Raw genomic sequence first — 25,239 nt, forward strand, 5'->3', positions numbered from 1 at the left:
CCTTAAGTTGACAAAGATGATCTTTAAGTTTATCATGCAGACACCAGTGATTTCAGCTCTTGCAGTTTCTGCTCACATCTTTGTTCTCTGTTTCAGCTCCAGCTCTGCCCCCTGAGCTGCCAGCACTGCGCTCCCCAGGCAAGGGGTGTTGTGGCTGCACACAGCTCAGGCTGGTGGACATCTCTCTGTGCCCTGTGCTGTGGGTCCCATCAGCAGCTCTGCACTGCCAGCTCATACACAGAGATTTCAACACGTGCCCTGTAGCCTCTCCAGTGTCTTATATTCCAACACACATCCTACCCAGTTTTTCTCCCCATGTTAATAATAATCTCACACCAGTGATTTCAGCTCTTGCCTGGTTTCCCACAAGCTTTATTCTCAGCTCCAGCTCTGCACACTCTGTGTGCTCCGGCTGCATGCAGCTCTGCCTCATACACACACCTTCACACTGTGCTGTGGTTCTAGCACAGCTCTGCATTACCAGCTCATAGTGATTTCAGCTGTGCCCTGTGGCCCCTCAAGGATCTTAATTGACAGCTCTGACTTGCCCTTTTTCCCCCAGTACATAATAATAATCTCACACCAGTGATTTCAGCTATTGCCTGGTTTCCCACAAGATTTTATTGTCCGTTTCAGCTCCATCCCTGCTCCATCAGCCCCAGCACTGTGCACTGTGGGTGTACTCCAGCACTGTGCAGCTCTTGTCCCATCACACCTCCATGGCCAGTGCTGTGGTCCTAGCAGTAGCTCTTCACTACCAGCTCATACACAGTGATTTTAACTCATGCACCATTCCCCCATAAGGGTTTTGTATTCCAACTCATGTCTTGCCCTGGTACCCACCATGCTAATAATAATCTCACACCAGTGATTTCAGCTCTTTCCTTGTTTCCCACAAGATCTTTATTCTCAGCTCCTGCTCTGCTTCAGCTCCAGCACGGCTTTCCACTTTCATGCCCCTGCACTGCAGAGCTGTACCTCACTCACACATTGTTACCCCTCTGCTGTAGGTTCCAGCAACAGATCATATGCAGTGATTCCAACACATGCACCGTTCCCCCTCAAGGATTTTGTATTCCAGCTCATGTCTTGCCATGTTACCCAATATGTTAATAATAATCTCAGACCAGTGATTTCAGCTCTTGCCTGGTTTCCCACAAGATCTTTATTCTCATCTCCTGCTTCCCACAGGATCTTTATTCTCAGCTCCTGCTCTGATTCAGATCCAGCTCTGTGCTTCACTGAGATGCCCCATCCATACAGTTTTGTCTCACACACACACCTTCACACTGTGCTGTGGGTACCATCTCTGCATTACCAGCTCATGCTCAGTGATTTCAGCTGTGCCCCCTCAAGGATCTCAATTGACAGCTCCAACTTGCCCATTTTCCCCCAGTACATAATAATAATCTCACACCAGTGATTTCAGCTCTTGCCCTGTTTCCCACAAGATCTTTATTGTCCATTTCAGCTCCATCCCTGCTCCATCAGCCCCAGCACTGTGCAGCTCTGACTAGAACACACCTCCATGCCCATTGCTGTGGTCCCAGCAGCAGCTCAGCACTGCCAGCTCATACACAGTGATTTCAACACATGCCTTGTATCCCCTCCTGTATCTTCTATTTCAACACACATCCTACCCAGTTTTTCTTCCCATGTTAATAATAATCTCACACCAGTGATTTCAGCTCTTGCCTTGTTTCCCACAAGCTTTATTCTCAGCTCCAGCTCTGCACACTCTGTGTGCTCCGGCTGCATGCAGCTCTGCCTCATACACACACCTTCACACCGTGCTGTGGTTCTAGCACAGCTCTGAACTACCATCTCATAATCAGTGATTTCAGCTGTGGCACCTCAAGGATCTTAATTGACAGCTCCGACTTGCCCACTTTCCCCCAGTACATAATAATAAACTCACACCAGTGATTTCAGCTCTTGCCTGGTTTCCCACAAGATTTTATTGTCCGTTTCAGCTCCATCAGCTCCAGCACTGTGCACTGTGGGTGTACTCCAGCACTGTGCAGCTCTTGCCCCATCACAGCTCCATGCCCAGTGCTGTGGTCCTAGCAGTAGCTCTTCACTACCAGCTCATACACAGTGATTTTAACTCATGCACCATTCCCCCATAAGGGTTTTGTATGTACTCATGTCTTGCCCTGGTGCCCACCATGCTAATAATAATCTCACACCAGTGATTTCAGCTCTTGCCTTGTTTCCCACAAGATCTTTATTCTCAGCTCCTGCTCTGCATTCCCCTGTGATGCCCCATCCGTACAGCTGTGTCTCACACACACACCTTCACACCGTGCTGTGGGTACCAGCTCTGCATTACCAGCTCATAGTCAGTGATTTCAGCTGTGCCCTCTGACCCTCAAGGATCTCAATTGACAGCTCCAACTTGCCCCTTTTCCCCCCAGTACATAATAATAAACTCACACCAGTGATTTCAGCTCTTGCCTGGTTTCCCACAAGATTTTATTGTCCGTTTCAGCTCCATCCCTGCTCCATCAGCCCCAGCACTGTGCAGCTCCAACTTGAACACACCTCCATGCCCAGTGCTGTGGTTCCAGCAGCAGCTCTGCACTGCCAGCTCATACACAGTGATTTCAACACATGCCCTGTAGCCCTCCAGTGTCTTATATTTCAGCACATGTCCTACCCAGTTTTTCTCCCCATGTTAATAATAATCTCACACCAGTGATTTCAGCTCTTGCCTTGTTTCCCACGACATCTTTATTCCCAGCTCCTCTGAAATACCCCATCCATACAACTCCGCCCCACATACACCTTCACACCGTGCTTTGTGTCCCAGCAGCAGCTCTGTGCTGTCTTTACAGCTATTTTCCCCCTCAATCTTTATTTTCAACACGCATTACGTTATATCAGTTCTTTCCCTTTGTGCCCCCACAAAGCTTTATTTCCACCTTGTACCGCATTGCTTGCAATTATTTCCCACACCACGTTATGCTCACACCAGTGATTTCATCTCTCCCCGTTTCCCACAAGATCTTTATTCTCAGCTGCTCGGCTTTCTCTCACCTCCAGCACGGCTCCTCAGCCGCCCCGCCTTCCCGCAGCTTCCCACGGCCGCGTCCGTGGCTCCACCTTCAGAGCGCGCCCACAGGCGACGCCCGCCCTCCACAGCCTGTTCCCACAGGGCCGCGGTGGCCAATAGCCCGTCCACTCATCACTTCGCCGGCCCCCAGTCGCGGCTCCCCGGTCAGGCTCACCGCGCTCCGCTCTGCTCCCGGCGCCGTTCCCAGCTCTGCCGCCGTCGCTTCCTTCGCTGCTGCTGCTGCTGTTGCCGCTGCTGCCGCCGCCGCCGTCGCCTCGCCGCTGCCACTCCCTCACACCGCGGCACGCGCTTTTATTTCACACCTCCTAGTCCCGCCTCTCACTGGTCTTAGAGCCAATCAGTGCCTAGACGACTGCAGCGGGAACCAATCCAGGAGCGCCTCGCTCCGCCCAATCACTGCCGCAGTCCAGTCAGCGCTCGTCCCGCCCCCCTCTTCCCGCCTCGCTTCGCTTCGCCCAATCCCGACCCGCAGACACTCCCGCCCCGCCCAACCCAGCCAATCCTGGCCCTGCCCGTTTCGGCCCGCGCGCTCGGCCGGTGTCTGCGGCTCAAGGAGTCTCTCCTCAGGGCTCTGATCGCAGCCAGAGCCGGCACGGGGCGTCCCAGCAGCGGCGGAGCGGCTTTCGGTGCTCGGGAAACGACCTGTCCGTCTAATATCGGGGCTGTCAGAGCGGGGACGGGTTCACAGGTAGCACTGATTGCACCTGTTGCAGCTGGGAATGGGCAAAACCCGGTATGTGGCCAGCACGGGGGTGGAGGTTTTGGCGCACGTGAATGAAGAGGGCTCAGGTTGACAAAAGACGGTCTTTAATTTTATAAAGGTTCACCCAACTGATGCATCAAAACAGATGTTCAAAGTTGTTTTTCTTGTTTTTGTTTTGTTTTTTTTGTTTTGTCCAACCGTTTCCTATGAAAGCACAAAACCACTTCCACAGGTGTTTTTGTTGTTTTTTCTCCTCAAAACAGTCACTAATTCCACATAAACAAACAAAAAAAAAAGCAGGCTGGTTAATACAAATAACTATGAGATACGGGTTAGGTACTGATCACAGAGTAGCGCTGAAATGATTACGATACAGTGAGGTTCCTCCTGCAGTCGCAGTCTGTCAAGGCACTGAGCGCACACAGCTGTGAGCAGTGACAGAGCCAGCAGTCACCGCCGCTGTGCCGGCTTTGGTTCAACATCACATAAACCTGCAGCAAATCAGTGAGGGAATGTCTCTCGCAAGGCCTCTCTTCCTTGTAACGCCTAATAACTAGGATAAAAAGGTCTAAACCGCGGCATTAAAAAGATTACTTTCCGTAATACATGCAACTTTAAATAACTAATAATTCGCTTCTTAAAAATTCGTTTGGAATCTGGCTAATACCGTTTGGTACCAGCAGCAGCTACGCTTCCTATGCACGTTTCTGCAGTAATTAATTCCTTCCATCTGGGATGTGGGTAACCGTTGAGACTCACAGATCATACAGCTCTCCTGCACGGCTCCTCACCCTGCAGCAATGTGCCCACACAGGTTTCTGTGCCGGCAGAAGAAGCTTTTCACTGTTGGGCTCTGTCAGTTTTCCCATCAGGAAAGGAAAGCAGGTTTGGTTTCCTTCACAGGGCAGTGCTTTCTGTGTCATTGTCAATATCTAAAGGGAGGTGGTTGTGCAGTTCTTTGCCCGCTGCCTCTGTAGGAAGCTCCGCAGAAGGGTTTTGAAGTGGTTCAGGAATACTGGAATTGGAGTCTGCAGGAAAAAAAAATGGAAGAGCAAGTTTAATGCTCTGGACAGTGACACCTCACTCAGTAGTGCATTGCTGCTGCATTTCCTTAGGGAGAAAAGGGAAAGGAAGGACCAACAAGGGCTTTTATCAACATGGATTTCTCCAACAGAGGGCTGGCACACACACTCACATACAACAGAAACACTGGGCTAAGGCAAACTAGTATTCTCACCCTGAGGTCATTTCTCCTGCATACCTTCTTTTAGCCATGTACATAAAGGCTTTTATTTCCTATGAATGGCAGAAAGCAAATATGACAATGTCACGTTCCTCAAGGCCCCCAGAAAGTGACACTCTACACCCTGGGCAGTCACATCAGACCAGGATGGTCACAGAGCATAAATGAGCTCCTCCATACCAGCCCAGAGGGCACCACCCAGGGCTTTTAGGAGCACCAGGCACATGTTTGGTGTCAGCAGGAGGCACTGACATAAGATGAAGAAATGATCTGAGGCAACACTCATCTCCTCTGTGCAACAATATCCTGCTCTGAGCTAAACAACACGGAAGAGGCCAAAGCAGATAGAGAGGTGAAGCCCAAGGTGATGTCTCCCATTCCTTTCCCAGGCCCACTCAATTCCTCATGCCATGGCCAACCATAGAGAACTGAACCCAAGCAGCAGAGACACTGAATTCTCCCCAGTATCTGTCACTACTGCCCAATTTTCATTCGGAATATGATTCAAGAGATGCGCTTCAGTTTTAGAAGCCCACACAGCCCTCCCTGCTGCTGCTGCATAACGAAGGACAAATCTTCTCAAAAAGGAGATACAGTGTGAGACGACACAGGAAAGGAGTATTTGTAATTAACTGTACAGCTAAGCTAGACACGAAATGGGCCGCTGTACAAAATACAGGGATTTCTAACTATGATTTTCAGTAAGCTCAAGTAGTAAAATGTGAAACTGGCCAGTCAAAACACGAATTTTACACATTCTAGTCTTCCGAACTTTTAGTATGTTAATGTAAAAGCAAGCATACACAGCCATGCTTTTTGCATGCCACAGTAACAATAATGCAAGCAAGCAGTGTTATTTGTGACAGGTTAGTAGTGGGCATTAGCACACACATGATTACAAATTAGCAACATTGTTGGCCAATCATATGCCTTTTCCTTACCATTGAACTTTCCAATACAGTTCATACTGAAAGCAGGTCAAACATCTAGATTATTTAATAAAATTTTTGATTAGAATATTCTTTTCTAGGGCTCATACCTTTAATACTGCAAATAGAATTTCAGGTATTACTGTCCGGAATATGGACAAGTATTCAGTAGTAGCATGAAAACAATTCAGAATTCTCATGCTGATATTATAAAGTCTGCTGGCAACTTCATTTTGGCTTCTATTATTCCTGGTTTCCCTTGCTCCATCATTTGAGGTTAAAATTGAAAGTAGTTATTTCACAATGTGAATCAGATAAGTCAGTTTATAGTACCAGCCAGGGCTTAAAAAACAAATACTACATGTGCGTGTGTAAATGTTAGAGCAGATACTCTTATGTAATACGCAGTGGTGTTAATTCAGAACAAATGTTCTCTAAAGGAAAATAGAAAGGGCTGATCTGGAAAAGCTGGATGACCCTGCACTGAAACACACCAGGTTTTCTAGATCCCTTTACCAGCTTTGCTATAGAATCCTTCTTCATCATCAGCTTTCCTTGACAGACTTTCCTCTGTGGTAGCCTTCCTACTGTTGTTTTACCATACACAATTTACCAAGCCAACCTGCTAAGGTTTGCACTTGGGAGGACCAATATCTATTAATCCTAACATTTGCAGGTTGATAATCAGATCTTATAGTAATTTTTGCTTGTTTGGTAGTTTCTTCAATTGTATCCAAACTACAAGACAGCTGTGTCCTACTTATACCACTAACTACTGAAAGTGAGCTTTCCCTGGAAGTCAGCACTGCTGTGGTAATTCACACGACCATCATCACAGGGCAGATGCTTTGTAACTTAAACTCCCCCTCTAATGGAGCAGCCCTCTGCATACCAGCTGGTTATTACTCGCTAGGCGAGCATTTCTCCAGTTACACTGGGGTAAAACAAATTCCACCTAACTGCATTACAGCAATTTCCCCAGAACCAGATAAACTCTCTTTATTTGGAGTTTGACTCGTCAGCATTGTTCCCATCCTCAACTTCTCTACAAGTGCTGTAAAGTTGCAGGAGCTACAGCCTTAAGGCTGAATTCAGTTTTGAAATGAACTGCCTTTTTAATTTAGAGATGCTGATAGAAAGAGCAGGAGTACAATCAGGAGATGTCTTGTTATATAACACAAAGCTACTTTTTAGTTGCTTAACTGCTCATTTATTGCTAATTTCTTGTATATAAAACTATACTTCTGACCTTGAGATAATTCTGGAATGCAATCTCAACTTTTCCAGCCTGTCAGGCAGTTGTTACCTTAAAAAGGTAGCACATTTCTGAGCTCTTATGTATCAGTGAGATTATTAATGTGCTGTTTGGCAGCTGCAATTGAACAGACTATAAGCAAGGCTGGGGCTGACAGAATGCAAATATGCCAGAATGCAGACACTGATGCATCTGCAAAGGGGTTTAGTCACACTATTGTGTAATTTGCCAAATAAGATCCAAGTAAAAATAACTGAAAACCCAGAGTAGATCTACACTAAAATTCAACCACAAAACACTGAACTGGATGAAAAAGTACAAGCTGCAACATTTGCCTGTGCTGAGAAGAAATCCATTTTAAATGGGTCACTGCTTCACACCTGGTGATTGTGGGAGGGGTTATTCACTACAGTTCTTTCTACCGTTTGTTCCAAAGTATGAATTAATATTCACAGGATGATTGAAGTTGGGCACAGGTCCTAATATGTCTTACACACAGAATGACATGAGATAACATACAGAGTTGACAGAGCGCACGTATTCCAAAGCGCATATACAAAACAAAGCTACAAATAAAAATATTGCTGTGCAGGAGCATTTTAGCTTATATTGCGTGTTTCTGGTAAGTACAAACCTTATTCGCAGTAACCATCCCCACCTGTGAAGGCACCATGGGGTAAAGCTGTTAGGCAACGGAATTTACACTTTGCATTCCAAAACATTAGTCTCATTGTTCAGAAGCTGCAGTGTCATTAGAAAGTTTTAACCATTATTGAACATGAGTAGGTTTAAAAGCATTAGTGTCTTACACTTGCTATCTTTTCCTTCAGAACTTCCTAAACCAAGCCAAGACTCACCAGGAGGCACACTTCAAGATCTGCTAGCTTTTACTTTCTTCAGCTATTAACTTTTTCCCATCATTTAAATATGATCCCTACCAAGCTAATAACTATGAGCTTCATTAAGTTCCCGTGAGAAGACAGAAAGAGAAAAAAGCCTGCAGTTAAAGAATGAAGATCAATCTAGAAATTAGTTAAGTGTATTTGACACTTCAGAGTCCAGATTTCTGACTTAAAAACCCCATCAGAAGGCTTCATGCTCACAGAATAAAACATTCAGCATTTGCATCTGTTCCACTAGAACACATATCAGTGATCACTTTGCTGATCTATTATCTCCCGTAAAGCCTGAAATATATAATTGCTGATGGCATATTCTCCCTTCTCCTAATTATTTGCCTTTTCAGCAAACCAAAGCATAAGCCCAGCAGATTGCCACGATGCTGAGGCTGGAGAAAGCCCTGTGCAGTTTGCCCCTACTCCAGTGCCTCGCATCCAGCACAGGGAAAAGCAAAAAGCAAGCTAATGCACACTTCCCCCAAGTCCTTCTGCCTCAGAAAAGAAGGACCTTCACTACACACTCAAGATCCCCATGTGAAGAACAGGTATGTGGTGCATTCTAGCTGTGAATTCAGTATTTTAATTGCTTTTCAATTCAAAAAATAAAATTACATATAGCTACAGATATTTCCTTCATTTCCACTCCCTGAGGAGGCACTGAATATGAAAGAATCCACTCACCTGTTACTATTTTGGACGCTGTTTGCGTGGGATTTGCAACAATACCATCTCCAGCCAGCTGAGAAGGAGGATGAGGAGGAGGGGGAACACTGGGTCTGTTTCTGGGCTTGGGCACAGGCCGTGGCCTTGGCAGTGTGCCACTGTGAGGTGGAGAGTGAGACTGTGAGGTGTCTTGAGTAGATGACTGAGGCTGTGACAGTGGGGAACTAGTACTATGCTTGCCTAGAGGGGGTGTATCAGGTGGTGTTGGAGTCTGCGGAGGAGTGTAACAGGGCTGCTCTGGTCCATGTTCACTGCTGGGTGCAGCAGGAGATGCTTGATTGTTTGCTTTAGGCTGCAGTGGAGGAGTAGCCTGCGTTGGGGGCTGTGGTGGTGGGTGGCTGGGAGCTTGGATTGGGGAAAGGCTGCTGGAGTATCGCCGAGGTGCAGAAACCTGGGAACTGGAGGTCAGGGCTGCTCCCTGGTTTGTATGTTGGGCAGGAGGAGAAGAGCTTCTGGCAAGTGGCTTTGGAGAGATAGAAGGCGGCTGAGCAGCTGGGGCAGAGCTTTGGCTTCCTGGCTGCCCTGGTGGGGGGTTGGCTGGCTTGGGAGGTGCTGGCGCAGGCTTTTTAACAGCTGTGAATGGAAGAGGGGAGATTTCATGGCTGTGTTTTGTGAAACCAAACTCCTAAAGGAAGGAATCAATAGCTTTGTGGAACACTTAAGTATATTACCTAAATAAAATGGTGCATTGCAAAATAAAAGTGGCATCAATAGGAAAATATAGAAATACATATACTGGTATATACTGGTTTACCAATCAACAGTCAAGTGACTTCATTAAACAGAGTTGATAATATTACTACCAGCACTCATGATGGAATACGAAGATATATACAGCCAGGCCCTTGTGAAAGGCAAGGGAACTGAACCACAGTCTGGAATAAAGGCAGGCATGATGGTAAAGTAATTTTAGCAAGCATTTTTACAGTGCATAAAGAACAATTGGAACTTAGTGCTTTAAAATCAAACAACAACAAAAAAAATCATACCTCTCCTGACTGAATGGGGACTGGGACCTGCTGCATTTTGTGGCTGATTAACAGAAAGCTGATTAGTGCTACTTGCTGACTGGTTTGGGGCAGTGCTCACATGCCCACCATTTCTCACGGGTGGAGGAGTAGCTGAGGATGTGTTGTCCTTAGGCTTTGAGGCACTGAAAAATCAAAAGTTTCAAGTTAGAAGTTGATTATAAAATGCTTTCTGCAGATTAACTGCACCTTTAAGGTTTACAGTATGAACCATGCTCCAGTTCTGACCCTCAAACATCTTATTAACCTATAAACCTTCTGCACTGTCTGTTATTACTGGCAAACTGAGCACTGCTAGAACTCTTTGCAAAATTCACAAGTAGATTTCAGGCAAACCTGTATAAAAGATCCATTACCAAATTAAATCAGGAATCCAAGTAGTTCTGCAGCATCACAACACCTGTTCGAATTAAATACTGATAATCAGAGCACAGTCTCCACACTAGAGCGCCCTTTAGATTCTCTAAGAAGTATCTCACCAATGAAGTTCACATAAAATGACTTCTCTCATTTCCTCACTCAAATATATTCACTACTCCTATAGCTGTTAACTTTCCACAAACACTCTGTCACAGCATCGCATCCAGTTCACTGGCAAGGAGTAAACAGTGTTGCTCTGAAGCCCTTCCAAAATAAAACAAAAGAAAACCAACTTGCTGTGTAACTCACACAGACTAGGCAGATGTGGCCCTCGCTGCTCAAGTCAGTGGAGCCTTTGGAAACCCTCTGAGACTGCAAAAGCTGTGGGTGTGGAAAGAATAGCGGTTCTCTCCCTACTGGCTGAAACTCCCCCCTCTACCTGGAATTAAACTTTTACCCCACTTCCCCTGATCAAGGGAGTCCAGTCTTAGATGAGCATCTGAGAGAACATTCCCAGTTAAACCCCTGAAATTCACTTCAGGACATCTCGGTTCTTTCTTTTTAATATTGGAGAGAAACAACAATTGAGTATGAACCAGCCAAGGTGGTTCTGCACAGTGCCTCCTCGTCTTACTTCCTATGCACTTACAGTCTTTATTCATTTCTCTCTGCAACATCATTTCCATCTCAAAACAATAAAAACCCTTCAATTACTCACTAGTGCAACACAACCTTATTTTCTCCAGATGCTGTTATTAAATTCCAAGTACTTGTATGCTGAGTTTGTGCAGACTTTAAATGTAGTTTTTAGATGCTACAACTCAAGGTTTCATTTTAGCTTCCTCTGCCACAAGAGACATCACTGGAGCAATACCGGTCTACAAGGGATATTTAAAGGAGATCTTTTTGCAAAAGAATCAGTGCTGCATAAAACTCCATAATGGCTTTTTAATGTAAGATGCTGCCCAAGAGATTGATGCTTGGGCAGCACTATGAGCATTTTCATGCATTTGCTACATCTCTCAGATCTCAAGAACAATAAAAGCAAACTGCTGCATTCACCAGACATGAAGAGTCAAAGCTACTGCAATTATTCTCAGAATCCATGTATTCTAATACCAAAGATATGATCATATCTTTCCTTACATGTGTTACATGTGTTTCCATAATAATTAAGTAACTAAAAAGTCTGTATACGTGCTTCTCCTAAAGAAATATGACAAACTGATTTCTGGTTTTCTAGCGAGTCCAGTCACCACTAATACTTGCCACAGAAGAAAAAGACAAATCCAGATAACATGAACAAGAAACAACAAACAAGACCAATGGGTTTCTAGCATTGCCACTGGCAGGTTTTGTTCTTTCAGCAGCAAAATGACAATCATGCTGCATGGACAACTCTGGAGTGTAATTTGGAAAGGCCAACACAGCAGTAATCATCATCTTTTTTTTAGTATTCTTCATGATTTTTTCCAGAAGAAATTCCTTATTTTAGGCAGACCAATTCTAGAACAGATGTTCAAATTAAAAGCTCATAAAAACACGTACAAAGAGAGCTCTTTCACAGTGCTTCTGCCCACACCTGAGAAGACTGCATACAACAACACGCCCTCTAATTAGAAGCTGACACAGCTGACATTATCAGTTTGCTGCTGAAGCAGCCTGCTAAGCCACTGCCAGCAGAAGCCGTACCTCTTACCTGACATCCTCATTTCCTTGACTTTGTAACTGTTCTGCTGTGCCAGCAGAGAGAGCAAAACCAGCACCCACTGGGCTTGTTTCAGCCACAGCAGCTTGTGAGTGCTGCTCCGCTCCAGAATGAGCCAGCATGCCAGCCTCTGTGGGTGGAAGTGGTGGCTGGAAAGCTGGGGATGTGTGCTTTCTATTTATAGTGCCACATCTCCGAGGGTTTGCTTGGAAGTCCATAACCTTGACACCAAAGCTACAGAAAGAAGAGAGAGTAAACACACCACGCCAGCCAACACCAGGTAACTAAAGCAACAAGACAACCGGTTGTTACAACCCACAAAGACAAGTGCAACCCCTGTTGCCTAGCATGCAAAGCAGCAACAAGGAAAGCTCCCATTGTCTGCATATAACACCATTAATGTTAAGACATGCAACACTACTTGGCTTATCTGCACAGAGGGTAAACTAAACATAAGTAGAACAAGTTACTCAATAACATTTGAAGACGGACACTGATGACAATGAGGTCAAAACGTATGTATTTACATGTAAAAATACTGAATGTTTCCTTTCACACCAGACTACCTACTCTCTAAATACGGTATGTAATAGAAACAAAATTCACAGGTCATAATCTAAGCTACTGTACAGATTTCAAGACAGACTAGAAATGACACTGGATATATGCTTCCGTGATTGACTCTGTTCAAAGAAAACTGTACCCCTATTTAACTACGGATAAAGAAACTAACAGATCTGAGAATGTGTTTAGTATATTCTAGAACTGAACTTTATGCCTGTTGTGTTAAAGACAACAAATCCTGAACTGATTTTCTTCTGCTCCTTCTGTCAGCACTGATAAAATTACATGTGGCTAACCACAGTTAGCACTGAGGTAACACTTTAACATTTGCATAAATAGCTATAAACAAAACAGCACATCACTTCAATATTCATGGTATGAGTGATAATAAATGAGTGTTACACTGCATGTTATGTGGGAAAACAGCATGTTTTAATAATATTTATTTTTTTTTAGCATTTTACTATTTGCCATGGTATACTGTACCATCTTCAAATCAGAAGTCTTATCATGAAGGCATCAGGTAACACCACCTCGGCTTATGGGCTTTGAAAAGAAGCCATGGAATACCAGAAGTTAGATACTGACAGATGTTACTACATACACTTCTGTTTCACTGGATTTCAGACCCCCCCAGATCTGCAATAGGAAGATGATGATTGGAAGCAATAATATCTGCCTTTTTTTTAATTTTAAAGTCATGCACAGAGTACATCCAGTACATTACCTTTGAACCTTCCTCAGGCTGCAGTAACATGGGGGAAAATAAATCACTATTGTTACCTACAGTATTTTCACAAAATTCTCCTCTTGAGACCACTAACCACGTGCCTAACTACAGCCTAAGTAGTCCAGTTCTCAGGAACGAAGACTTAAAACCTAATCTGAGAACAAAACATACCTTTCCTTCTTCAACAAATCCCCTTCCATTACAGCCATGCTCACAGGCCTCTTCCGTTCCAGTGTCCCAGAATCATATTCATTCCCAGTGTGTGACAAGTGATTAGAATTAACAGCAGGAACTGCAACAAATGCCCCAGACACATTGAAGTCTTGATCTGGAAAAAAAGACAACATTCATCAGATGACATAAATACAAAATGGTGTCACTTTAAAAAAAAAAAAAAAAAGCTACTGGAGGTTTACCCTCAAAGGGTTATCACAAATACAGAATTCCTTTAACTACAGCAAGAATTTACCTCCAGGGAAGAACCAGTCTGCATGCTGAATAATCGGCTCAATAATTGCTACCACATGGACTGAAGTTGCTGCCGCCATCTCAGCAAGGGATCTGTGGAAGAGATGCACAGAATAGCACATACAGTTCTGTCGAAGTAAGAAAAGAGATCTGGCCTTAAATGGCACATTATGCTAAGCGTGATGAGCCAGCACACCCCCAGGTACCACACAGAGCAACTTTAAATATCTTTTTTAAGCAAGTACTCTGTTGCTGTGAATAGTCTACATGATTTAAAACAACCTGATGGGAAATTCCACAACTTCATGGGAGTTTTGTTTTGTACCTTTCGTAAAACCACTTACCCTTCTGTTTTTGCCCATAACAAGTTGGGGCCCAAGACTATTGCGACATTGCTGGGTGTCATTTTGTTGACATCACTGTTCTGTGCAAGCTTTGCTAAAAATTTGATTAAATACCTAAAAAAATAAAAATGAAAAGACTAATTAAACACCGATGAGTTTTTACCATATAATGTGATGGAAGTCAGTGCAACGCTGAGGACATAAATAGCAAGCTATATATATATATATATATATATATAGCAAGTTGCCAAAAGCGTAATCCTTTAAATGGAAGAGTTCTACGCATCACTATTTTGCTACAGTCAGTAGTGAATTAACTTGGCTGAAAAATTCTACTACCACTACCAAACTCTTGCACACAGACTAACTTGATGAAACAGGATGACATTGTATAAATCTAATAGAATTTGGCCAAGTCAAAAAAAAAAAAAAAAGAGGATTAGAGTTTCAGCTAATTAATATCAAAAATAGCTGCACAGCCGCTCTGATGGTTAAGCATTACAAGTCAATACATGTGCACATGTACCTGAAATTAGCATGATAATGTTTAGGTAATTTGTTACAAATCTTCCATAATTCTTGCAGCTTCTTATCCTGGTCCTGAATACTAAAAGGGAAAAAAAAAAAGATTTATTACATCTTTCTTACAGATCACAAAAATTTCTGAAGAGAACAAGAAGAAATGACTGTGTAATTTTCCATTTATGTCTAACTGATGCACGTTGTTGTACTCAGTAATTCAACAACCTGCTTTTCAAATGTTTGAATTATCTCAGTCTTCAAAGCCAAAACTGCTTAAGCATCAACACCATTCAGGCAGTAGTCTGAAAGCAGCCCTTATATTTAAAGATAAAAGGGCTAGACATTTCATCACTTTTGACCATTAATATTAAGGTACAACACAAAAGTCTAACTAATTTTCTAGAGAAAACATCTGCGTGTTCAGAAACGATGTGGGCTTGGACTTTTGAGTTCACCCGAGGATCCAAATTGGACAAAAAAATGTAAACATTTTCTACATCACCATTTGTAGCATGCTTACTTTGCAGCTTGTGTCCACTCTTCATAAAGACTGTAAGTCATTAAAGGCTCTGGCAATTCTCGCAAATAGGACTTCAAGGCACCTGCAATGTGGAACAGACAAATTTCTTAGCCAATGCTTTCTGTCTATTTAAAATTACTGTATTATCTGTGCAACAGTACTCAAGTTCCAGTGAAATATCAGGACAGCCTGACACTTCCATAATCAATTCAGCACTGAACATAAGAAGCTTGTTGGTCATTACTGTAATTAGACAGAAATGTGTATTATCAAATTATGAAGCATCCTTCAAAACAACCTTAGTAAAGCAACATATGGCTCTAATCTCATGGGAAGTACCAGCATGACCAATTGAGAAATATAATATTGGAACTACCACAATCACCTGAATTTTAATCTCTACTCTGGCATGCAGGCACACCAAGTATGTTCAGCATGTGTGCCCTATACATAACCATGTTAAGTTACTCAATTAATTGACATTTCATTTTACTTCCATTCGCTGTTTATCTGCACAGAGGCCAACACCGTAGCAAGTCAACAGTTAAACAAACAGAATAAACTTGTGTTCTATCCATTTGCATCTGTTTTGACTCAGAGCATTCATAGTACCTGCAACAGCATGGGGATCAGAATAAAATTCATCAAGTTGTGAAGTTGAACAGTCTAAGGCAGCTTTAAGCTTTTTTAACTTGGAGGCTCCAGCAGCAATTCTGAATAAGCCCTGCATGATAAAAAATAAAAGCTTTATGACTCTCTCAAAGCAGTTTATAGTTCAGTGTCTTCACTTTATACTACTTTACCAAGCTGACTCTTGCATCAACATCATCTTATAACACTTGATACTATAACCAGTGATGGTCCCCCATCACTCCTTGATCCATTACCCATTTTCCATTCTACAATCTCAAATATACTACAAATAGTGCTGAAGCCTTTATGTTACAGGACTTATTATCTACATTAATGAGAAAAGCTACTTAAGCAAACTTAGGAAGCACAGACATCAGTCCATGAGTTTCACTACATTTTTCGCCTTTCCTTCATTGAGCATGATGTAGTGTTACCTACCTCCTCCCTCATCCCCGTCTCCAGAAGCATCATTACACAGGCTTCAATAGGGATTGCAATTTCACGACCACTGCGCTTGAGATGCTCTTCTAATGGAGTTCCAAAAGCTGGTTTTTCAGTCCATTTGTCTAATTGAAGAGTACCAAAACACTGAGCAAAATATCTAACAATCACTTGAATTACATCCCAGGCAAGTGAAGAAGAAAGTCTCTACTACAGCTAAGAAATTTTCAGAACATGGTAGGAGTTGTACAGACCTTGATAGGTAACATCCCTCATATGAGTAAAGAGAACATGAGCCTGTGAGTATTCCCAGTAAAAAAAAAATACTTCTGCATCTTTCTGGATGGCAAACCAAATATGTATCTTTCATGTAACTGAAAGCATGTCTTACTAGGCTGACACATGTCTGAAAATTACATTGACTCTGATTTACTAAGACTCCAAAAGTCTTAGGTTAACAAGAATCCTTGAGAAAAACTTTGTCCAGATTTCAGGACCTGGGCAGATCTGAGTTTTACCCGTATTCGAGGTACATATAAAACAGAGCTGTTAATGTAACACTAAGTTTATTGCTGATTTAAAAATCAACAACTTCAAATAGGTGTTAATAATCTTACAATCTCATTTGCAGTATATCACTAACACTTGCACAGATTTTCACCTTAACAGTTTCTGATTGTTCCTTAGCTTTTAAAGTCAGAATTGGCACACATTTCTCCAAATGGAATGTGAATTAGTTTCCTGCAAGTTATTTTTCACCCACTATTTCTGCTGTCTTAATTGAAAAATGCAGATGTAAAACGTTATTAATTGTTAGTAAAGATGCATTCTTTCTTTCGTATGGAAAAAAGGTTAAGATGTTGAAAGAGTCCTCCAAAGACAAGATGCATTTCTGCAAAGAATTTTTGTTTTTTCTTTTTAAAGAAAAAAGAACCAACAACATATGAACTATATCCCCTTCACATGGCTTTATTTCCCCTCATTCAGTAACGTATCATGAGAGGTCCATGCTATTTTCATCAGTTTTACAAGTTACAGCAAACAAAGAAATCTCAGTAGTTGTTCAAAGTCACAGTCAAAGTCAACTGCAGCTAGAAACAACTGCAGTCACATCCTACATTTAGACACTGGACCACTCAGATCGCATCCCTCTGGGGACACCTTCTAAGGAAGGCTAATCTGGACTGAAGCACTCACCATATGAAAAGCTTTGCACAAAGCAGCTAAGCAACAAAGGAAAATTAAACCACCTGGATCTGTATCTTGTAAACAGAGCCTTCCACGCAGCCATAATGCAGCCCTAACCCTGCATAAGTATCGTTTGTTTGTTACTTTGCATTTCATCAGATCGACAGAGAACAGATCATTCTCTGTCATCTTTCAGCAAGATGCTCATATTTCTTGGCATCTTTAGTTTAATGGTTCATCTTTTTACAGTATGCATATAACCTGCTACAGAAGATAGCTGAGTCTCGTTCAGCTCCGAACATCACTCAGACTATGTTCAACCTACTTCTACTAATCAGTAGATTCAGAATCAGTACAGTCAGAATTTAGGATAGTAATTTCAGTAGCACACGGTGCATCTTCACACTGAACCATTAATGACTCTTCTTATTTTATGCTGACAATGAAAATCTTAGTAGCATGGGGAAGAGATGCAGCTCTCTTACTAGCCCGTTAACTGCTGATATTCAACACAGCAAACTCAACACTGCAGTGTGCACATTGGGAAAAAAGGCTACATAGGAGGGAGGGGAAAAAAAAAGCTGTTTAGAATCATGGGAAATTTTCTGCTGATTGCCTACTAGCTATTCAAGAAACAAAGAAGTTCCTAAATCACAAATTTTTATTGTCTGGAAGAGTCAGGTATTAATTAGCAAAAGGTCACATGGTAAATAGAAAAAAAATCCTTCCTTTATCCTCTTGGAGACAGATCCTTAGTATTCTATTTGAGTGTTAAAATATGGCTGGAGAACTCCAGAGAATAGAGCAAAGATGGAATTATGCTTGGGAATGCAAATTGTTAAGTAGATCAAAATGACCTTATTTATTAAGACTGCATGCAAAAGAATCAAGATAAAGAAGAAGAATATTGTGCATAGGTGGCACAGGCAAGGAGAAGCATCAGCCAGAGCACAGGTTACTTTACCTTGATGGGCTTGAATTTCGGGTAGGACCTTTTCTATGACTGTTAATGCTTTTCTATGGTAATCTGCTTGTGCTTCTAATAACTGAGAACAGAAGCCACATTTTAAAAAACAAAAAGAGCATTAGCTTCTGATGAGTACATAACATAAGACTAGAAGGTTTAGCACATAAAATGTGATCTTTCAGAATTGAGTGTCTATGCGTAAGTGCTGCAGTCAAGCTCATACTGAAAAAAAAATACTCACCATAACAAAAAACTTAGCATATTCTCCTTCTTTGGACACAAAGTTATACATATCTGCTGCTAGTTGATCCTTTGAAAAAAGAAAAGGATGCAAAATAGCAAGTGAAATTTACAAAGGTATTCCAACTTATACACAAAGACGGTATGCACATCTATCTTGCCTGCAGTAAGTTTGAACTATTGATTCAGGCTGCATCCACCCACTCTGCAATATACCCTAAGTGGTAAGCTCAAAGTGAATTAATGGGATAAACTATTGGTAACTGCTAACTCTTCCTCTGAGTTAAAAGCACACATTTTAGACAGCATCTTATAATTCTGTGAGAACACAATATAGAATCTATACTTTACTTTTGTTAGGGAAAGTACACACAAGAGTACACTTCATTTCTGAATAGTTGGTAACAATGCTTTAAAACCACACCGTTCATTTTCTTTCAAGAAATTCATTCAAAATGCCTGCTTAATACAGCAAAGAAGGTGGTGATTGGATTGTATGGCAGGATTATTTAAAGCATATCCTGGAATGAAAAGATAAGGTTTTGGAGTCTCAGTTCAACTGCATCATAACCTAGCATTCAACAACTGAGAAGTGAAACTGAATGTAAACTGCTCAGAGCTGTGCTCACACCTCCTGGCTACTCAGTGGCTGAAGGCACACAGACACCCTGAACATTTAAGTAAAGGCTAAGATAGTTTTTTCATATAATTGTTTCAGTGTAAACCAGCAAATAATGTAAAATACTTATCCTGAAAAGTAAAGCTCCTCTTAATGAAAGCACTTCAGTGTTTAACTAGCCCTAATTACATCATTAAAACATACAGTTTATTACCAGACGTGTAACTTGTGACTACGAGCAAGACAGCTAGTGCCACAAGCAAGGCTTATGGAAGCAGCCATACTTGTTGCTAATGAGAGATATGTGTAAACAACAGAGATGCCTCTTGTTATACCTTGCATTGTTCTACTTTATTTCCAGCCTCATCCATTTCTTCCTTAAGGGAATCTATTTTTGAAGGATGCATTTGAAAATTTGTTCCTGAAGTCTTGTGGGCTTGGTTATACCTGCAGAAGAAAGGCTTCAGTCATTTGGCAAAATCCAGTACTAATCAAGAGTCTGTATTGAGGGCTCACTTCTAAAATTGTTTTCTTTTGACCAGAAAAAGCCAATCATTTCAGGGGTTTTCAGGTAAGCAAATACCAACATCAGATCAGGTGTTGTATGGGAGATTGGTAATCACAGCCTGAACCTCTGATTAATCAGCTGAGGCAAGTGTGGGGTCAGCTGTGGGAGCACAGGTGAGAGTGATGTAGCTGTGCTCCCGTAAGGGGTGGAGCTCGACTCCATCCCCTCTGAGACCTCATTAAGGGCTGACTCCCACTGAGACAGCATCTCTTGGAGATTGCTCTCCAGTGAGGACTGCCCCAGCTTCTTCAGCCAAGGCACCACCACTGGTGAGTTTTCCTTTGCTTATTCCTTCTGTACATTTGCTACCATCTGTATATTAACAACCAATACAGGTGTCAACGAGAAGCCAACGTGAACAGTGTGGGACTAAGTATTTTGAATTACTTCTTACCTTCCCCTAGCAGAATCCCAGTCCAAAACCAGCTTCGCAAGCTGTTTCCTCTGCTTCTGAATGTTGGGAATCTCTACCTAGAACCAGAATTCAAGGCATACATTTATTTCTGAAGAGTGCATCATGCTGCATTTTGTAGAATTCATGCTCACTTTCCACCAGTAACTCATGTCTAGCTATCTTATTAGCAAGGAGATAAACCATTTTGTGCAGTTGATACATCCAGATTTATTTCTTCAGCCAGGCTGACGTGACTTACCTCTGTTAGTGTGCTCAGTGGTTCTAAAATGTCTTTTTCAATCTGTACTTCATGCTGGGAGAGCTCCAATGCCAATTTATTCTCTGCATCACCACACGTATCTAGCATTTTCCTTTAAGAATTGTAGGAAATGGTTGCAATGTGAGTTACTATTGACTAAAGAAGAAAGATTCAAAATAACAATTGTGGGGCTTTGCTTTTTGCTACCCTTTTAGAAAGCCTGCATTGTACAAAGCAAGTCATTAATGCCATAAAAACAAGCTGTTCTATGATGTCATTGGCAAACTCTGTATAGGCAAGGAGTGCTATTAAACCTTTGCTGTCTGTAATTCCTTAACCATTACAATAGTTTTGGAGGCTTTAAGTCACTAGATGATTACAATGATCCCAAGGACAGAAAAGTTAGTATTTACTTTGAAGCTTATCTTTCCATCTTAACAGGCACAGAAAAAATTGCTCAATGCAGTATTTAATTTTCTCCTAAGCCACTTTAATACAAAAAAAAGTCTTAATGCTGTAATTGCAGGTAATCAAAAGGAAGCAGTCACAGGTTCCAAAATCATACTTTGACCTTTGCTTCAAGCTTGTTCTAAAGAAAACACATCCTCTTTATAATTTTGACCCATGTTTAAATCTTATGCAACAGCTTGCAAAAATGCACACAGATGCTTTTGGGTTCTTCCCACTGTCTCCATCAGAATCTCCATCAGCAACAAGAAAACAGTTGCTTCAGAAATTCAGCATATTGATGTTTGTTTCAACTGCTTTCCTGAAGATAGCAAAGAAATACTTTGCCAGTCTAAGGAAAATGGCATTCCTTTAAACTAGAAGCCATTGATGTGAATCTGCAGAACGTAGCATTTATACTAGATTTTGAACTTTAAATCGGGGCAATCATTTTAACAGTCCACAAGGAGATAAGCTAATTTTCAAAAGCTTTTACAACAGCAGAATATCAGAATCCTCTGGAATGCAATTCAGAGCAAGCCTAAAACTTGTTTTTAGAAATGTTCCAGAAGAAACGACTGCTCACTTTTAAACCCCATGAGTTAGAGAGGGAATCTAGAAATATTAGTCTCATTAGCTTGAGAACAGCCTTTGTGTATATAAAGTCTCTAATTAGAGCTCTGCAAGCAATAAAATCTCAGACAACTATTAATAAAGACAGTCAGGTACTTACCCCAACAGAGTTTCATCACTTAGCTGGGCAGATCCTTCTTGCATATTTTGAGCAAGAGCTGTTAGAGGAAGCTTTTTCTATGGAGCAGAATGAACAGTGTTTAGTTTACTTAATGCTATTGACCCTTTCCAGCTTTTCCAGTATAAAGCCCCTAAATATTTCTTCCATTTTGTTCCTATTATACATATATGAAACTCATGGTTTGACTTTAAGAAAATGAAAGTCACAAGAAGTTTCAAGCTGAAAGATTCATAATCTCAGTTAATGTGAAAAGCAGTTTGAGTTCAAATGACTAGTCCAAATTGTACTACAACTACTGTAACATTACTAAATACCTTTCACTTGAGAATTTCTTTAAACATGAGATTTAAGCAACTTGGCCATTCATTTCCCCGCAGATGTATGTTTTCTGTGCCCGTTTTTAGAATAATTGTTTTTCAATAAAAGGAGAAAATTTGAATTTTAATTATTTGTGGATTTAATGTATCAAGGAAACCTTCCTGTGGCTTTGCTAAAGAAAGTTAAGGGGCAGAAATTATGTATGCACAGAAGGGTTATGGTTAACTTGAGAAATTTGTGCTCAAAGGCAATTGTAAACATGAGGAGCTTGATGAACAAGGCAAAGCATTGCCTTTACTTAGCTCTTACAAAAGTGTTAGGAACTCAACACACTGCAGAAATGGGTGTCCTGACAATACTAATGTATTCCAAGTTCATGTTATTAAATCTGGATGGTGAACTATAGCTAGTATTTTACCAAATAATGTCAAAATGTGGAATTATATATACATAATTATTATTTTACAGTCACAATTCTCTTTGATAACATCAGGCACAGTGGCTGATCAGAATGGAGAAGGCCAGGCTGTATTCAGACTGGTCTCAGAAGACAACCAAAGAGCAGCTGTACTTACATGTCTCTTATCAGGGTCTGTACCATATTGGCCCTGAAAACATGCAATTAACCGTTTCTGTGTGATGTGGAAAACAGATCTCACAGTGTCAAGACGTCTCTCAATCTAGTAGGCAGAGGGGGGTCAGAGGAGGAAAAGAAAATAAGAAACAGAAGTTATTTTCTTGGCCTCAGCAGAAAAAAACTTCCTCCTATATCACATTTAGTTCTGGCTTGCTTATTTCTCAAGTTTTGTAGCCTACAAAGAAGTTCAGATGCTTAACAGAAGTGCCTGAAAGCAAAAATATGTCACATTCTAATGAAGACAGAATTCTGTAAATTCACATCTAGAACAACATGCATCCAGGTAAGATTGACACATTTTCCCTTCTCAATAGGCTTACTATGCACTTATGGACAATAACTGCTGGGATAGGATATGCATAACATCCCTACTACCAGCATGAGAGCCTTGCCCTGAGCACAAGAGTGCAGCACTGGCTCCTCAGATCCCCTCAGAGAGCAGCAGCAGCTTTGCCAAGCTCAGGGCACACAGTACTAACAGGACTAAAAGCTCTTGACAGACTCAAGATGAACCCAAGCTGAGCTGCTAGAAAGTTTCCTAACACCTATTTTGTTCAAGTGCAGAGAAACTGCCCACGAAAACCTCCTCTGAAATCTCAAGAATTCAGCCCACTTCTAAGAAGTCCATATAAGGATACATGGATAAGGTGGGACTCTTTGCAGTCCACTGTTGCAGCTAAGAAGTTTAATTTATATTTTGTTAAAGTCAAGATTAAAAGCTACCAACACATTGCAAATCAGATCCTATTTGTGAAAGTATTTTTGGAAGGGGACACAGTTAAGACTTGTTCAAACACCAAACACAGGTTTTCATCCCTACATGAAGTGCAGTTACCCCAATGAGGAGCCACCCCAAGCACTCTGCCAGCCCACAGCAGCCACAAGTGCTGCTCACACTCCCCAGAAAGGCCCTGAAGAGCCAACGTTCCAACAGCCTCTTTCCAGACAGCCAGAATGCCAAACCCAAAGGGATAGGAGGAACTTGACCCTAAAACTTCATGATAATATACTCTCTGCTGATATACTTTTGAGCTCAAAAACAACATGAAAACCACAGGAAACATTAATCTCCATTAAGCTACCTCTGAACTGAAAATGTGACCTCAAGGCCAAGTTGTCTGCAACCACAGGGCACCTTCAGTGTACAAAGCATCGAGTGAGTGCTTCAGCGTAGGCTATAAGGGCATCCCAGAAAGGGGGCCCATTGTAGAAGCCTTTGCAGTACTGAATCACACCGCTTCTCTTCAGATGGAAGATAACAGAGATATTTGGAAATGGAGTACTACACTCCACAAAACAGTAAAAAAAAACCACACAACAAAACCACAACCAAAAGAGCTACGACAACCCTATGTCAGAGCCAGAGATAAATATAAAAATACTGGAACATTTACAAGATGGAGAGCACCATGCTTTTAAACTCTTCAGTTAGATAAGAGCCTCCCTCCCCTCCATGAGCCCCCAAGAGCAAACAAACAAGTGAATAAATTCTTCCACTTGGGTGTAGCCAGTCTGCTCTGTGCCTGGGAAAGCCTTGCTTGCAAAATTTTTTTGGCAACAAGCAGCAGAACTTTTGGCTTTCACTTCTTGTTGCTATTCTGCAGCTAACCAAGAAAACAGATGGGCCTTTAAAGGCTATCAAGGTGTTTAAATAACACCCCTTCTATCAGTTAATTGTGCACACCCCTTTAGAAATTAAAAATGGCGTTGTCAAACTGCTGAGATATCTGTGGCTCAAATAAAGCAGTCCCATGGAAAGCAGAGCGCAGAGTTTCAGGTCAGATCACTTCACCATTACTCAAAATGACTTCATGTGTTGCAGCTGAATTCAAGTTCTAAAGCTGATACATTCTCTCATCTTCTACTTTAATCAGAACAGCTGGAGAGAGATGAAATAAAAGTAACACCTCATTTGTTTGGCCTCCGTGTCTCCTACACAGGTCCTGAACTTCAGCATATTAAGATGCTTAGAAACTGACTTGAACTAACCATAGCACAGAAGGCTGAAGGAGCAGCTGGTGTACCTGGCTCTGGCCAACTCATCTGCCTTCTTTCCCCCCCCCTTTTTTTTAAATAATAAAAAAGCCTTTCACAAAACAACCAAAGGAAGAGAACAATGTAGAAGAACAAGTCTGTAGTCACTTTGTTTTGTGTAATCAGCCAACCTTGTAACCTAACAGCAGCAACCAGAAATCCACCACGAAACGTTTGATGAGATGGCATATATCATAAGAATGACAAGTCTGCAAACAAACGCCAGTGTGACAAGTCTGAGAACAAACACTGCAAGCTGAACTAGAAGCACTTATGCACTCAGAACAATTCCAAAAATGACATCTGTTGGCATGACCTTGGCACGCTTTTTGCCATTTCTTTTAAAGGCCAAGATGGTCCCTTCCAAAGCAGGGCAAGTGAAGACAAACCAGCTGTGTCTAATCACTGCTCCTTCCCAGCTCATCGTGCTCTACCCATTTATTTTTTTAATAGGTACTCCACAAAATTCAGAGGCTCACGCTTCACAAACAGAATGGTAAGCACACGTGTTAACTGTGTTACAATACCTGCAGCAGGTCTTCACTAAGAACCTCCGTTTTCTCAGCCCTAGGTAAGGAAAAAAGAACATTATCAGACAAATCAGCAGAAACGACTTTAATGCTTTGTTATCTGTTCACCTGACAGTAAAGGAATACAGTGAGAAACAC

General features: G+C 41.8%; 1 protein-coding gene across 6 annotated transcripts in view; it reads right to left on the minus strand.

Moving 5' to 3' along the window:
• Positions 1–3,867: 3,867 nt before the first annotated feature.
• Positions 3,868–25,239, minus strand: part of LOC140258647 (rho GTPase-activating protein 17-like) — a 38,714-nt gene continuing 17,342 nt past the window's right edge. The window contains exons 2-21 of one of the 6 annotated variants that reach the window (XM_072349119.1): positions 25,099–25,138; positions 22,476–22,580; positions 21,562–21,638; positions 20,382–20,493; positions 20,123–20,199; positions 19,496–19,607; positions 18,543–18,611; positions 18,299–18,380; positions 16,144–16,271; positions 15,685–15,796; positions 15,073–15,154; positions 14,557–14,637; positions 14,031–14,144; positions 13,688–13,779; positions 13,390–13,546; positions 11,916–12,158; positions 9,818–9,981; positions 8,787–9,401; positions 7,841–7,864; positions 3,869–4,807 (exon numbers count right to left, since the gene is read on the minus strand). In XM_072349119.1, the coding sequence (XP_072205220.1) occupies positions 7,842–7,864; positions 8,787–9,401; positions 9,818–9,981; positions 11,916–12,158; positions 13,390–13,546; positions 13,688–13,779; positions 14,031–14,144; positions 14,557–14,637; positions 15,073–15,154; positions 15,685–15,796; positions 16,144–16,271; positions 18,299–18,380; positions 18,543–18,611; positions 19,496–19,607; positions 20,123–20,199; positions 20,382–20,493; positions 21,562–21,638; positions 22,476–22,580; positions 25,099–25,138 (2,485 nt within the window). In that variant the 3' untranslated portion in view covers positions 3,869–4,807; position 7,841. Of the gene's footprint in view, positions 4,808–5,963; positions 6,009–7,840; positions 7,865–8,786; positions 9,402–9,817; positions 9,982–11,915; positions 12,159–13,389; positions 13,547–13,687; positions 13,780–14,030; positions 14,145–14,556; positions 14,638–15,072; positions 15,155–15,684; positions 15,797–16,143; positions 16,272–18,298; positions 18,381–18,542; positions 18,612–19,495; positions 19,608–20,122; positions 20,200–20,381; positions 20,494–21,561; positions 21,639–22,475; positions 22,581–25,098; positions 25,139–25,239 lie in introns of all 6 variants that reach the window. The other 5 variants (XM_072349120.1, XM_072349117.1, XM_072349123.1 and 2 more) reach the window with 5 other exon arrangements.

This window comes from Excalfactoria chinensis, chromosome 14 (assembly GCF_039878825.1).
Source record: "Excalfactoria chinensis isolate bCotChi1 chromosome 14, bCotChi1.hap2, whole genome shotgun sequence".
In the NCBI taxonomy this organism is placed as follows: Eukaryota; Metazoa; Chordata; class Aves; order Galliformes; family Phasianidae; genus Excalfactoria; species Excalfactoria chinensis.